At 43.0% G+C, this 16491-nt stretch overlaps 1 protein-coding gene across 1 annotated transcript in view; it reads right to left on the bottom strand.

Annotated features, from left to right (window-relative positions):
- Positions 1-629: 629 nt before the first annotated feature.
- CALM2 (calmodulin 2) overlaps positions 630-16491 on the bottom strand; it is a 35197-nt gene continuing 19335 nt past the window's right edge. Inside the window, exons 2-6 of the mRNA XM_085612744.1 lie at positions 14994-15024; positions 13106-13249; positions 12898-13004; positions 8424-8559; positions 630-1272 (exon numbers count right to left, since the gene is read on the bottom strand). Of these exons, the coding sequence (XP_085468870.1) occupies positions 1244-1272; positions 8424-8559; positions 12898-13004; positions 13106-13249; positions 14994-15024 (447 nt within the window). The 3' untranslated portion in view covers positions 630-1243. The remainder of the gene's footprint in view (positions 1273-8423; positions 8560-12897; positions 13005-13105; positions 13250-14993; positions 15025-16491) is intronic.

Genomic DNA, 16491 nt, shown 5'->3' with positions numbered 1-16491 from the left:
CAGATTAACTACATGACCGGGGGTATTCACAAGGCGAGGAACGTATAGTTCCAAGTATCCATCAGAATTGTTTCTCTAATTACTTCAGGCAAGTTTGAACTGGATCTACGGACAGTTCCATTGGCACTTCTCTAAACCAGGAGCACTGAAGAGTATACACATCTTGTAAACTCTTGTAAATACCATGCAGCACATACAAGGGCACTGGAAGGTGTTTCCCCCCCCCCCCAAACAAAATACTACTTTCCATAGGATGAGTGTATCGAAGTGTAAAGCAGAGGAAACTAAGCACAAAACACCTATAGACAAGCTACAGGAATCTTTGGTACCGGCCTGCAGGTTAACTAGAAAGAAATCAGGTCTAATTAAGAGCTCAAGAAAATCGACCGTCACTTATTTAGAGCCACACTAAATGAGATTCTTTGAAATGGTTGCTAGGGTGTGCTTGCACAAGATGAGATTAGGTAGGAGGGACCAAGTAAAGTAAGGTCCACCTGCAATGGTCAGAGACTATGTGCAGGGATACTGCGCTTCCCACTGGACTTTGAAAGTGGTGTTCCTTTAACATGGCTGTCATATTGAAGGAGTGAAAGGCTGAAATTTAAAATACATTAAGACAGAAACCAATATTTGTATACAAATATGGATAAATTGTTTTATTGGAAAACAAATGTACAACTTGGAATGGATTTGAGGCAAACTGTGCCATAAGCAAAGAAGTGGCTAAACAAAGTTTAAAAAGCATAGTACATTAGAATTTGGGTTTCTGGTACAGACAGCAGTACAAAATAAGAAAAGATGAGATAAGTGTTCTAGTGGCTGGATGATACACCCGTTTTTTGCTGTAGTGCAACTTTCATTCCATATTGTTGACTGTCCATAGTCCATGTAAAGCTAAGCTCTACATTTCAACAATGCAGATACTTCCCAAGGAAATCCAACTTCAGGTATAACAGATGGTAGCCTATATCCAACTTCAGATACAACTCAGATGGTCCGAGAAGTCAAATCGTTTAGATGTGCAGAAGGGCTTTGGTGAAATCCAGGAAAAGCCACATGCAACAATAGTCACTTCATCACCTCTTAAGTTCCTTTTTGTGGTGAATAAGATGGGATAAAAAAAGAAAATGAAATCTAACTAGACATGCATTTTCTTGACATTAGGGGAACATTTTACAGATAAGTTACAAACAAAGGCAAATAAACAATTTTGTACAAGAAAATTAACACATTCTGTACATCTTCACTTTGCTGTCATCATTTGTACAAACTCTGAAAAAGAAAGAAAAATGTTATTTAACTAGGTATCCAGCAATATACAGTGGACAAAGATTAAATATACCACTCATTGCAAGAACGTCACAAAATTCAAGTGAACACCAAAGTACTTTCAATTTGTAGCCTTTGGAAGGCTTGCGTCTCTTTATAGACCTTACCCATCTGGGCATTATATAGAGCAAGCTACCACGAGACCCATAACAGCACAATCTGGAACAAGAGAAATACCTTATTTGTAAAGGACAACCAGCATTGCACAAGAGTAGCCTTTATTAGGGTAAGGTTTCCCCTTCCCTAGAGCCCACAATTCACTAGCTGTATAGGAAGCTTTAAGAGTATAATTAGCAAGGAAATTGGGAAGACTGACATCAATGGCACGATACTGAACTACTGAAAAACCACTGCCACCAAACACCTGCTCCCATTACACATTTCATTATCTGAACAAAATCTATGACAGCCAAGATCTAGAACCTTGTATAGTGCAGAGCCTAAGCAGCTGAGAGTCAATGCTTTGAGGTGCTGCTTCCAACATAGTTGCTCCTATGAAATATAGGGCTTAAAGGACTAATTACTTTCTGTAATGCTTCTTCTGGTGGATACTCTACCTACACATTCTTAACCTTGTGGATGCCAGTCTGATAGAGGTTCCCTCCCTCAGCAAATCCCTATTGCACGGGTAGGCAGCATCATGCGGTTTTCAGTCTGGTCCTTCAAGTCCTAAGTGACTTCGAGCCACATGCAACGTGTAGAATACTAATTTCACAGGATCTGAACGGAGACACTATTCCCAGCAGATTTTTGGGTAAGCAGGACAGTGTGGTGGATAAACGGTTCTCAACTTTGGGAGGTTGGAGTTTAACAGACAAAGTGGTGGGGGGTGGGTAAGGGGTGACAATTTGGCATAATACGACGCTAACCAACCATGTGCTTCTACCAATATCTGGCATCTCCTAGACTATGGGCAAGGTGTCTAAGACTCAATTTTACAACACATTGAAGTAATTAGTAAACTTTGTTTCATGGCAAGTATTGGATTGATCTGAATACAAGAATTACTATTGAGGATCAAAGTAAATATCCCCATTTCCATTCTGCAGGCTATTGAGCTAATCTAGGAGTTCGAACACAAAATGCCAATCCACAAACTTCTAGTATGCCAAAAATGGAAACGCCAAGGAAATCTAAAACCATGATGAAAAATTCAATTCAGGGCTCTAATAAGGGAACACTCACTGCCTTACTGGAGCCACTAGACCAGGATGCTGAGCTGTAGATTCCCCACCAGAGTTCCACAGCAGGCTCCCTGCCTGCTCCAGTCTCATGTGTCATTTCTGACCAGACCTTGCCCCTAAGAGCAAGTCTGAAAAATGAACTATAAACTCAACATTTCTACCAAACAGAAAACGCTAACTTTTGAAATGTAAAAACATAGAAAAAGGGAATGACAAGCATAGTTGGCTATTAGGCTGCAATGAAAACCCTAGCACTGCATTTAATACCATCATGACCCACAGGTATTTTACAGTGACAAACATTCAGAGTATGAAACCTATCCCAGCTGTAGTTACATGTGTGGCTGGGGAGGGAGGATTGCTCATTGTCCTCTATTCCAGGGGAAAGGAGGAAACTACTTCAGTTCTCCAGAATTGGAATTTTTTTTAGATTCACATGCTTGAATAATTCCCAGTCAGAGATTGGAGTCCCTGGTACATTATAATAGCAACGCAAAGTTAAACTAGAAGAGGCCTGGAGTTGCTGTATTACAAGACTGGTCTTGAGCTAGACCCTTGTTAGCCAGTCTGCCAACACATTTAGAGGGCAGTACAGGAGGACTCGAGAACTGGCCACTGAGAAATACTACATCTGGCGGTTCCAGCAGTTTAAAATCCTGACCAATTTATAAGCAAGTAACAGGGGTTTACTCGCTGCAAGGGAACTAGTTCTATTGCTTGCTTTTGAAGCAGTGGCAGAACCTCCCGTTTTAAGAGCATGAGATGTTCGGTGGACATTGGACGCTGTATGGGTGGTATGGTGGGTGGGGTTGCTGTAAGTTCCAGGCAGTAACCATACTGGATAATTTGTTGTACCCACTTGTCTGTGTTGATGGAAGTCCAGACAGGTAGGAACTGTGATGTCTCCCTCCGACCGGGGTGGAATGGTCTGGAGGGAGTGGAGGAAAGTCACTGCTTATTAGTTGGGGGAGATGCAAGTGTGGTTACCTCGACCTCTCCCTTTGTTATTTCCCCGTATCCGCCTCTAAAATATCCCCTGTTGTGGGATGTTTGCGTGGTATTCTTGTAGGAAGAAGAGGCAGTGTCTGCTCCAATGTTTTTGGATGCTCCTCTATAGAAGGGAGTGACAAAAGGAACCACGTGTGGATGGAGACAAATGCCCCCCATGGATTTAGCAGCCTTCGTGTCCTTACATTTTTTTCCTAGAGTGGTGTCTACAGCCGGTCCAAAAAGTTGTTCTTGATTGAAGATCGTGGTTTGTACCTACTGTTTGAAGCCAGAGATGCGCAACCAGGCATGTCGTCTGAGTAACACACTAGTGTTACTGGATCTACAGGCGGTGTTTGCTGCGTCAAGGGCACACTTGATTGGTTATTAATTTGCCCTCCTGAATTAAATCATTGGCTTTGGTCTTGTATTGATCAGGTAAATATTGCAATAGGGTTTCCAGTTGGTCATAGTGAGCCCTATCGTACCTAGCAAGTAATGCCTGTGTGTTGGCTATCCACCAAGGATTAGCTGCTTGAGCAGCAACTCTTGCCGTAAGCATCCAACAACTTACGGTTTATCTGGAGGTGGCACTTCAGAGGTCCGAGTTGGCACGTTTTCTAGCATTAGTTACCACTAGTGAATCTAAAGGTAGTTGGCTCTTTATGTAGGTGGGATCAGCTTTATATTTTGTCAATCCTAGGGTTCCGAATTCTAGCCCTAACAGGACCCTTGAATATGTCGGGGGCATGTTTAATGACACCCTTTAACATCGGCAGGGTTTGTACAGTCTTCTGTGACTATTCAAAGGTGTCTAGAAGAAAGTCCGTCAGCAGGGTCAGAATGCATCTGAACACCATGGTATAGAGCAGCTCCATTTACAAGCTGACCAAAGCCAATATGTCATCTGGGGAGATTGCTTTGTTGGATATGCATGGGTTTCAGAGAGGTCTGGATGATTTATTGGGTCATCATAATCGTCCTGTGGTACGTCGGTGTCGTAATCGCGGTCAGTGAAAGGGTCATTGTTGCCTCTTCCAACCCCTAATCATCCTGTGGTGGTGTTTGTGGCGGAAGTACAGGAGAATGTAGAGGAGAGACAGGCTTGGGAGGAAGAACAGGAGAAGGTCGTATAGGTGAAGTGGCAGTCTTCTCTTCACAGGCACTACAGGAATGCCTGGTGTCCAGTTTCATGTGTAACAGCAGCCAGATGTCCAGTTTTGGGGTCTATGTGGAGAGTTTGAGCGATAGGATCCGAGCAAGGTTTGGATTTCTGCTCCACGGCCTTGGAAGGTGGTTTGGGGTCCTTCGGCTTGGATGTGGAGGCGGAAATCTTTTCAGGGTCCCAAAGTTTTGGTTTCGGATCTGATGTCTTTTTTGGTGTCAAGGTGTTTAGTACCAATGTCTTTTTGGGACTAGGCTGCATGCCCGGCTTCTGTGCCGATGGCGCCTGCGGGACACAGATGCGGTTGGCTCGGTCCCGAGCTACCAGAAAGCATGTCTCATCTTCAAAGCCAGGCCCAAAAGCTTGTAAGGCCAGGCTAAATCGCTCAGTTATAGCAGATTGATGTGCAATAGACTACTTATTTGGAGGGCCTGCAGGACCGCTCCAGAGATGCATCTGTTGTAATTATCTGAGGGGCTGGGGGTGACCATGAAGGAGATCCTGGGAAATGTTCTCCTTGTGAATCCACCATGAAGCGGAGTCTTTCATGGGCACAGTGATCTTTGTCATGTCCTCGAAAGATCCTGCCACTTGACACCACTGTAAGTCCAGTTGCTCCTGAAGAGGACGCATGCGTAGCCTGCAGTGAGGGATTATAGGAATGCAGGACGAAATGGATGCCAGAAGGGACTTGTAGAGGCGAACTGAAAGTGACCTTTATAGAAGTAGATGGGCCAGCGACAGTTTGGTTTATCTTTCCAGTCTAGGAAATGCCTTGTTTAAGGACATGTCCAGTATGGCTCACGGGAATTTTGGTTTTTGGACGGGCGCAAATTCAACTTTCCTGTTGAGGTTAAGACCCAGGCTCTCGCGAACATTTAAAGTGGCTCTTGGCTACTGTGAAGCGAAGGAATTTCCTGTGCAATGGATGAATGGGAACATGACAATACGAGTCCTCCAGGTCCAAAAGTGGCCATGAAATCTCCTGAATTTAAAGTCGAAGTATGTCCTGCAAGGAGATTAGGAACATCTGTTTGATGAAATCGGTATTGAGCTCCCTCAGATCCAGAATAGGGCACCCCCTTTGACAGTCTTTCGAACTAGAAAGAACCAGGAGTAGAAACCCTCTCCTCTTTGGGAGAAAGGGACCATTTCCATCGCCCCTTTTTGCAGTATTTGCTGGAATTCTAGGCGTAGGAGACGAAGGTTTTGTTAAGCTGGAGTGAGACGATTTGGTTGGAGGATAAACTGTGTGTCCGAATTGGACTAAATTGAGAACCCAACGATCCGATGTTATTCGTTGCCAATTTTGGAAGTAAGACATTTTTTCTGAACCTCAGGTCTAAACGAGGTTGCTCGAAGAAATCTCTGGCGATGAAGGACCGCTGTTCCAGCCAGGGAACGGAACGCAGTTATTGCGATATCCATCGCGCAATCAATCACCTCAGAGGAGGTACTCTGCTTCCCGGAGGATCTTTTTATTGCTTCTGCCTTGCGGTCTTCAGGCAGTTGGTCAAGGTAGGGAGAAAGATCACACCACATCTGGCAGTCATTAGTGCCCCAAAATGGCATAAGAGTTAACCGCTTTGACAAGCAGGCTTCTGCTAGCATTGACAGAGCGTCTGCCTTCTTTATCCGGAGGTGTTCGAGGAGCTGCTGGATTGAACTTTCTCCGTGCTGCCTGTGATACAACAGAGTCCGGTTTTGGCTGACTCACAAGGCAAGCCAGGCTATCCTCCAGGGCTTTATATTTCTTCTCCAACGAGAAAGGACCGAACCACCGTGGTTGGGGACTTCAGCCCCTCTTACCATATATTTTTGACAATGGGAATGGTTCTTACCGACTTCTTAAAGGGCTCCTTAAAGTCGTAGGAGCACTCAGACTGCACAGAAGGCATAGGCAGATCGAACCTTTTGGCTGCCCTCTCTAGCAGATTGTGAAACCAATTATGTCCGCAAGTGGAGCATATACTGGTGAAGGGGAAGCTGGAGAATATACTGAACCGGCGAAGGGGAAGCCGGAGTAGGAATAATATAATCATCCCATTTCCTGTGGTGGGGGGGGGGGGGGGGGGGGGAAGGGGAGGAAGAGAGAATCTGTCTCTCCCTGGCCACCCGAGGTATCATCCTGGATAAGGGGAGAAGCCGGTCGTGGATCCACCATCAACTGCGGTGGTGGGGCAGCCAAGGGGTGAAAGGCCCTGCAGGTGGACCAGCTGGAACCAATACATGTTCCAGAGCCAAAGATGGTTTCGAAAATCTCCTTTTATAGAGGGAGAGCATGAATTGCAAGTCTGAAATCAAGGAGGCTGGCATGCAGATCATCTCCTCCTGATAACCTTTATGATAGTCCTGGGGGAGGATCATATTCCTGACCACCATATCAGTTTTCAGAATCCAGATCTTGGCACTTAACCTGTAATTCTGAATGGCTAAGTGCGTACCCAAAAAGACTTTCTTCCTACGAATCTTCCTCCTTTAGGAGGCGAGTAGGTAACAGAGGTATCACTCTTAGGGGAAGCGAGCTCATGAGTTGATGCTTCCGGATAATCTCCCAAGAATTTCTCACCAACGATGTAGATGTTGCCATAGACTGCCGATGCGGATGCAGTCAGTAACAGACGCCGTTGTCTCTAGTCACCACAGCCATCATTCTCGTTGACTTAGACCTCTTCACAGTTGAACCCGTTCCAGTCATTGCTGTAGATGGATGCTGCACAGTTGTCAATGAATGCAAGGATACGCTCAGCGAGGATCCTGTCGGAGCATACGGAGGAGACTGTACCTTTTCACTGCGCATCAACAATGACCGTTTCTTCGCAGACTGTCGTTGACAGTGGGACAATTTTAGCTTGTTTTTCCTTCAGGACAAAAAAAAAAAAAAAAAAAAAAAAAAAAAGGGCTTTTTGAAGGCTTCCCTCAGGAGGAGAAGATCGAGGTACAGAGCTAGATTTCCTCACTGTAATCAGTCTTTCCTTCTCACCTTGGTGAGGAGATTTGCTTAGACTTAACCAGTCAGAGCCAGAGAGGTCTTTAGAGGCTTTCCCAGGACGGTCTTCTGAAGGGTCAGATCTCCCCCTTTGCAATGATCTCCTTGAAAACTAAGCCAATGAGGCCTTATCACTGGAGACTGGCTCGCTCCTCGACTTAAGCTTCCGAAGCCAGGTCAGGAGGAGATGTCCCTCGCGGTCTCAAGGTTTTGGTGGAAAAAGTACAGCATACCATGCAATCTTTGGCCTTGTGATCTGGATAAGCAACAGATGCAGTCATTGAGAGGGTCCTCTACGTATAGTCTTTTTAGAGCAGGTGGCACAAGCTCTAAAAAGGCCCTTTCCTCTTGATCAGTCATGTTGAATTTGAAGCTGTAGAAAAAAAAAAAGTTGAAGCTCAGTTGACTCCCTAGCACAATGAGCGGTAGAAAAACTGAAGTTCTCAGGAGGGTTTGGCTAATCTGATTTGGTTGTTGATTTTATTTGGTCTCTTTTACAAAAAAGGTGGGTGCGTTACAAAATTGGAATGGGCCTAGGACTGGTTTCACGTTTGTAATTTCATTGCCATTTTATTTATACCGGGGACTCCCATCTCGACGACCGGGAAGGATTCTAACATGTGAATCTATGAAAGTTCCAATACTGGAGTAACTGAAAGATCTAGAAACTAAACTTTGAACGCCTCCAACAGTTTTAATCACCAGCTTTCAAATAAAACTAGTAACTAAACAGCAAAGGACATAAAGAAAAGTGAATAAAGCACATTACCTTCATAATTTACTTGACCATCCCCATCAATATCTGCTTCCCTAATCATTTCATCAACTTCTTCATCTGTTAGCTTCTCCCCGAGGTTGGTCATCACATGACGAAGTTCTGCAGCACTAATGTAGCCATTTCCATCCTAATGGGGAAAAAAAATAGGAATGTGTAAGCGCCAGCAATTCTGAGCACAGACAAGTCCCATCTTGATGCTACACAAGTATAAAAAAAAAACGAAAAAATAAAAAACAGTCAATACGGAATAACTTCTAGATTTATTAGTAGGACAACCCCGGGTGACCCACATTTGCAAACTGAAAACATCCAAGACTAGATATAAAATTAACATGCTGGCAAAGTGTCTTGTTTCCCTAACTGGGGTCTGAGGACCCCCAGGGGTCCGTGGCACATTCCCATGGGGTCAGCAGGCAGCAGTTTTAAAAGCACTGCAAAGTTCCTTGTAAAATTAGGAGTTTGAGCAACTATAAAAGTGTCAAGAAAATGCCAGTGATTAATGTACCTGCTGGAGAGAGAGGAGTTTGGTCTAGTGGCAGCTTTGACTTATCTAATGTGACAGAAGGGTTAATATGCCTACTGCAAAGAACGTGTACAATGCATTTTAAAAAACAGTATTTTATGTGCATAGGTCAGTGGGCTACTGAGTGTCAGATTCTTTTGTCACAGTGCAATTCATAAGGGACAATTGTAATCTAGCACAGTGTCCTATAAACTGTCAAAGAGCTGCTTACAAACTACATGGTAAAAGTTAGACTGGGAATAAACCTATGTTATCATTATCCTGATGCTGCTATGTTCCCACTTCCTGCACATGAACACTTTTGCAATGCCTTTGTCACTTCTATGTATGCTGCCTAATGCAGCACACATGGAAGTTCCAAAACAATTTTTTTTACTAAAGATTATTGAAGTTCCAAAACAAATTTTTTACTAAAGATTGTTTGTGCAGGAAGGGTCACCATCCTGCACATAAATAATCAAAGGTGTTTTTGCTTTTTCCTTTGGAAAAAGCAAAAACAGGGAGAAATAAGGCATTTCTCCAAGTTAAGACAAGGTTTTTCATGGCCTTAATTCTGGTGCTGTCTCCTATTTAAGGTGACCTTGTAAATAGAGGGCAGCGTCAAAATCAATGAGTGTTGGAGTGAAACGTCCACTGCAACTCCCACTGCCCACCTTTTTCACGCTAAGCATTGTGTGAAAGGGGTCCTTATTTACAAGGCAGCGTTAAGCCACAATAAGTGGCTTAACACTGCCTTGTAAAAAAGGCAAAGCACCTATGGCCACAGGAACACCGCAAAAAGTGACGTTCCCATGGCGATAGGGACTTTTAAATATGCCCCTAAAATCCTTAGTAATTTGAGTATTTGTTTTGTGTGCACACGTTTGTTTATTTTTTTCGAATTACTGTTTTAAATGTTTGAAATTTAAATCCTACAAATTGCTTGGGGGTTCCCGGCTTCCAGTGGTGACTCAATGGGGGTCCTCAGGAGTCAAAAGTTTGGGAACCACTGGTCTAAAAGAATGAAACGTATGCAGTGTCTGCAAGGAAACCGATTTCCAGTAAAGGCACTTCGTAAGACAACCAGCATCTGTTAAACACTAGCAAGGCCAACAGGTCAGGGTAATTTGCTTTTGGTGTCTCCAATGCTCATCTTGTGTACTTGCCCTTCCACTAGCCACCACGATGCAAAGGACCGCAACTATAACAAAAAATAGCAGGAGAGGTAAGGGATGAAACTAGGGTTTGTTAGTTACCAGTTTACGGCAACAGAAAACACTTTGGCTTTCAATGGGACTTACAAGCTGCTGCCATTGTGTTCAGGGGGGGGGGGGGGGGGGTTGTTTCCTCTAGGCGAGAAACAAATTAACAGTTGCTAATTTTGCTTCAAAGCCTCCTTTAGTAGGGAAAATACCTGCACATTGATTTGAATCAATTCTGCTATCTTATGCTTGCTCTGGATATCGCAACAGTTTCAAGTGTGTAGATTACTTGCGATAAAGTACCCCCAAAACACACAAGTCACCTCAAATTAAGTCTATTTCTCTCCAGTGGACGCTTGTGCTGGTTTGAAACACGTAGACTTAACGGGGGAGTTGGAGCAAAAATGACAACCATGTTTAGGCAAACCTAAAAAGGGACATTGGAGGCCTGCAAAGTAGTGGTTATAATCTTATCTTCAGTTGATGCTTCAAAACAAGAGTTTCAGCTTTCTGTCAAACAAATGAACTAGTAATTGGAAACTCCAGCAATTTCCAACTAAAAAACCCCCAGCTATATTGTGAATTGATTTGTTTAATGTATTTAGGCCGCTATACGGTCCTGCCTTCATGTGTTTTTTCATACGGACATTAGCTGTATTACGTGAATGTCTTGAAAATGTTGTCAAAAGGATATTTTTAGCATGTACGTTTAGTGGTTAAAAAAAAACCTAAAAAGCCTAACTCAATAAGTTTAAGTACTTAATCTTTACAGAAAAAATGATTTGACAAATTAGCTTAGGTAGTGAGTATTTCTCAGAGCAGGTGGCTCTGGGTCTTGTCAGCTAACAGTTTCCCTAAGAACTTGCCTTCCACTGATCCTCCAACCTACAGCACAATCAAGCTGAACCCACAGATACAATCTTTCATGCCAACATAACTATTCAAAAAAGGCCTCAAGATGGAGAATAATCTGAAACATAAGTTGTGGGATCATGGGGAAGGTAACCGTGACATATATAAAAAATTAAACAGTCTGACAAACTCAGATATGCAAGGAAAGCCTACTTTTCTAAAAAATAAAGTGCATCTCAGTTTCCAAAAAGTTAGGCTGCTGCTAGGAAATCTTAGACGTTTATGCCACAAGTGTCTTTTAGAAGCATTAAATTGTTAAAGTTTGATACAAAAGTGACTGGATTTGGTTAAATGTTACTTTCGTTAGTTTAGCAGATGTGTAGAATGTATTACTGGAGAGGCTAGGTGTATCAACTCTTGAAGCACGAGGGCAAAACTGAGAGACCTCTGTTAGAGTAGTCAGCTTTTATCGGAACTTTGCGACAGTTCCTACATAGAGCAGCTATAGTCAATGGAGGTCTTGATAAAGTGATGTCTAGACAGTGAAACTGTTTCTTACCCTGTGACTAACTCTTCTGCAGTCTTCAATATTCTGGACAAGTGCCTTCAAGGTACTATTTTGATAGAGGCGTATTATGAAGGCATCCATGCTAAAAGCTTTGGTGCAGGAAGTCAGCCAGCGTTTCAATGGTAGATGGATTGACACCAAGAACATGCGATTTCTCCTGACCAGCCTCCGCTTTCTCCAGCATAAGCATCTGATGCAGCCACCATCTTTATGTTACCTCTACTCTTGCGTCCGAGATCTTTGTTACCTTACAGTAGGGCTCAGAGGCCACCCACGGATTACCATTGATTTCCTTCATTGCCACTCATTTGCGTATCTGCTTCCGTAGGCTTCTTCCTTCTAGTGAGTATGTGCCTTCCGTGGTGCATGGACAGTGTCCTTCCACAGACTGCTTTTTCGGGCATTACTGTATGGCACTCTACAAGAGTACTTTAGCAATCTCACTTGAGCACTTCTCTACCCTCCGTTTCTGCCCAGTCTCTACTCACTGTGTTCCTCCCCCACCACCAGTGTTGCCTTCTCCGATTGCACTCCGGTTAAACATTGTAATGATGTGTAAGAAAATTGTTAGAAAAATAAAGGAAGTGTATTGGGAAAAGGCAACAGAGGGAGAAGCAGGAGAAAGGACATACGAAAGGAGATGGGGGCATACAGAACACCATGCTAGTGCACTTTTTCCATTCATATAGTTTAAAAAAATTCTCCTTGATCTAGTTATCCCCCCCCCCACCCCAACGCCTCTCCGTAAGCATTGTACAGATATCGTTAAGCCACAGCTAGTGTGCTTCTTACAGTGCAGCAGGGCTGGCAGCGCTAGAGATTTATTAGGTCTAGCCATGCTGCACAGCAGCCATTCTAACGTACAGCATGCTGAAAAAATAAAACATAAATAGCTAAGCCACTGCGCTCATAGGAAGACCCAAAGGCATTGCCAATACCATTTTTTTAGAGTACCATTCCAAGGTGGCAGATGCAGTTGTAACAGAAAACTAAGGAAACCGTTTTGTGAAGTTTCTTACAAAGGTACTGCCCAACAAATCGCAGCTCTCACCCTTCAACAGTTTAGGAAAACCAGTCTGGTTTAGAAGGGATGTGGAGGAGCGAGCGGGAGTAGCAGCCTACTGCACAATCACAAGACGGGAAAGTGCATACACTACAGCTATTTTATTAAACCACTTATATCAAATTGGTAATGGTTTAGCAAAAGATGCACATTTTAATTAGTTAAGTCTTTAAATAAGTAATACTTCTAACCAAGTAAAAAACAAAGTAGAACTACTTTCAGTAGTTAAGAAAGTTGTCTGACCAATTTTTTCAAAAATACTTTATACAGGATTATACCTTGTCGAATACACGGAATGCTTCTCTTATTTCCTCTTCACTGTCGGTATCTTTCATTTTCCTTGCCATCATTGTAAGAAACTCTGGAAAGTCAATTGTTCCATTGCCTAGAAGGTAACATTCAATGTTAGCAGCACTCTACATCTCATTCATAGGAGACGTAAATAGTCATTCGCATGAAACGTAAACTGTTCGGTGTTAAATTTACCGTCAGCATCTACTTCATTAATCATGTCCTGGAGTTCTGCTTCTGTGGGATTTTGTCCAAGTGACCGCATTACCGTCCCCAATTCTTTTGTTGTTATCGTACCATCGCCGTCTTTATCGAACAAGGAAAATGCTTCTTTGAACTCTGTTAAAACAATAACCGGTGTTAGCAAAGTTTGAGCTACAGGGAGTACCACGATCATACATAAAGGAAAAGTATGAATGTTACTAAAAAAAAACCAAAAAAAAAAAAAAACAGCCCTGAGAACAGGAAAAAAGGGAAAGGTAGTCTAGTTGATACAGTTAATTGCACTTGCCCCTATAACCAAAGCCCAGTAACTAACCAAAGCCCAGTAACTCTAAACCGCTTATTTAACTTACAGCCACTAGGTGCCAAGAAAGACTGCAGCTTGAAGTTAGAACGTAATTCAACAAAACTATATTCAAACAGTATCTTGGCTGGAAACATCATGTAGTGATAAAGCAATGGGTTTGCCCCAATACTCCACCATCTGGGCAAGGAAGCATCAAAGTATACAAAACAATGTGGAGGAATAGATACATTCACGTTATCAATAGGATACATTAAATGAATCCTATGGTACATAGTCCCATTCTATTTACTTTAATTTGTAGTAAAGCACATACCAACTCTTATTTCAGATAGGAACAATTAGTACATTTTTAATTGTTCTCAAGTTAATGCAAATCCAATATACATAAAAATGTCACACCTGTATACCATCACTTCCACTATACATAATCCCATATCGTTTCCTACACCCCCAATTTTAAGTTGGTTTGCTTTAACAGCAATCAACTGTGAGGTAATCCTACACACACACAGTACAAGCTACACTTCCGAAACCATTTAACAGTGCATGCCCAATTTCAACACAAAGCTTTTTCAGCAAAGGACTCCTCTATGTTCCAGAAGTCGACGCGTTTCAGCCCTTTCATCCAGGCCTCATCAGCATAAGGAACATTGACCCACACGGGTAAGGCGTGGTTCAATTAATCAGGACAATCTTTGAGAGTGTACAGCACAGACAAACTCTTAAATCAATACAACAAATCCTCTTCTGCGCACTTAGCGTCACATGACTAAACCATCCAAAAATGGGGTAAATCACCGTTACCTTCTCTGCTTGCTGGGCCCACCGCCTTCTCCTGCATATCAACGGAAGATAAGGCAGCGGGCACCGGCACGCATCTGTTACGGGTTGTGGCATGCCAAGAGGGCAACATGGCGATTTACTCAATTTTGAGGGTGTCGTCATGTGACGCCAAGTGCGCATAAGACGATTTGTTGCATCGATGAAGACCGTTTGCCTCTAACCTGATACATGTGCCGGTCACTCACAAAGATTGTACTGTTAAATTGGACCACACCTTTGATGTTTATTACAAGCCGTATGGGGCAAGGTTGTTACTTATCTGGATGAAGCCTCGATGAAAGGGCCGAAATGCATACTGCTGGAACATGAAGTCCATTGCGAAAAAAAGTTGAAATTGGACAGACTAAAATGGTTTCAGAAGTGTAGCTTGAACCTGGTTTTGTATAGTTTGATGGAAATCTCATGTAGACAAATCTATCCCATCTAAAGGTTTAACTGACCACCTTCCAGGTGCGTGTTACTTGTCAAGTTTAAGGCAACAATTTGCACTTCCACAGGCAGCAGGTTTTTAACTGTGTACCTTTGAGCTGAAAACAATTATAATCTGGGAAGCATGCAGCTAAGGTATTCTGCTTCAGGTTATTTAAATGGTATACACATTTTTGGTGGCACATCGGCAGTACATTAGACACCAAATACAAGCTAGACTATATTTACTTGTTCACTACGGGAATGTATATAGTAAACAAATCTCAGCAAAGCTTTGTTTACCTGCAATCTGTTCCTCTGTCAGTTGATCGGCCTGTATAGACAAAAAAAAAAAAAAAAAAAAATGTATGTTTTAAATAGATTTGCACACAGACAGCAAGATTTAAGATTACATTTCTACACGCTAAACTAAATGTTCAAAAGTAGCCAATATTACAGTATTGGATGTAAAACACTTCAAGTCACTTAATGAAATACCACTGGACAAAAAACGTAAAAAGCTACAGGTTACCAACAACTGTGAAATGTCACTTCAATTAAGTCTTCAAAACTGTGCCGCTCATATTTAAGCAAACCCTGCAATCAATTCCCACATGCTCAAGCCAGTAATGGTACCTACAAACACAGGTAGCTTTGAATTATTCAACTTACTGATTTACAGAAGATTATGGCTCAACAGAATAATTAACAGTACACCCAGAGGACCACGATAACCACTCAGTCCAAACAGTGCGGAGTATCCTCGAACCCCTGCCCTCACCACATCTTCAAATGACTGGAACCCATTAGCACAGCAGTCACCCCCCTCCCCCCCCCCCAAGCCTGAACAACTAGTACATCCACCTACCTGGACATGTGCCACAGTACTCAAGAAACCCTCAGACCTGAAAACACTAGTCCACTCCCAGTCAAATCTCTGCTACGCTACCCGTCAACTCATGAAAGATGAAACGCCAAGCCACTTCCTCAAACAAGATTCAGGCCCAACCACAGCAAAATCTGGCAGTGTCATACAGTACATTTCGATGAATATGGACAGGTGACACCACTACCCTCCTCCTGGACCTTTTTGCATCTTGAAACACCATCTCCCACCCCATCCTTATCCAACAACTGCACAAAGCCAGAATTCAACGACAAGCACTTCAAAGTAATTGCTTCTTACAGACAGGCCACACTCAGTCAAGCCTTGTCCTCTTCACCTCAGACGCAGGCAAACTCCTCTGCGGTCTTTGAGAAAAATCCTCACAGACCATGTTCACATGTACACGACACCCTCACTCACCAGCACCATGCGCAATGACAGTCATACCCTACGTTGAGGACACCAAAAACCACGTCCAGTTTTTACATCGGCATGAGCAAAGTTGGATAAAAACTGCTTCAATCTCAACACAGAATACAAAAAGTAGTAATCTTACTCTGGGACACCACCTGTAAGATAACCCACTCACTAAAACTAGCTAAGTTAATGCTGTCAGTCCCATGCCGCCTCAAATTCCAAGGCTTCCCGCCAACACTTTCAGAACAGTAACCCAAGCCCTCATGTCCAGCAAACTAGAATACAGTAACGCACTAAGCTGCAATCAAGGCTCAACTGACCAGAAAACACGAGACCATAAACACCACAGCAGTAAGGCTCTCCCTCACCACCCCCCAGCCATCGACTCCCAATACACAAACTAGCACTGCTTAAAACTCATGCACACATTCAAAGCCTTACTACTGGGCCCCACACACATCGACACCACAAACTTCAGATCAGCAAGACCCCTACTTA

Source organism: Triturus cristatus, chromosome 6, assembly GCF_964204655.1.
Source record: "Triturus cristatus chromosome 6, aTriCri1.1, whole genome shotgun sequence".
Classification (NCBI taxonomy): Eukaryota; Metazoa; Chordata; class Amphibia; order Caudata; family Salamandridae; genus Triturus; species Triturus cristatus.
Note: the sequence above shows the minus strand (reverse complement) of the source record. Positions and strands in the feature narration are given on the sequence as shown.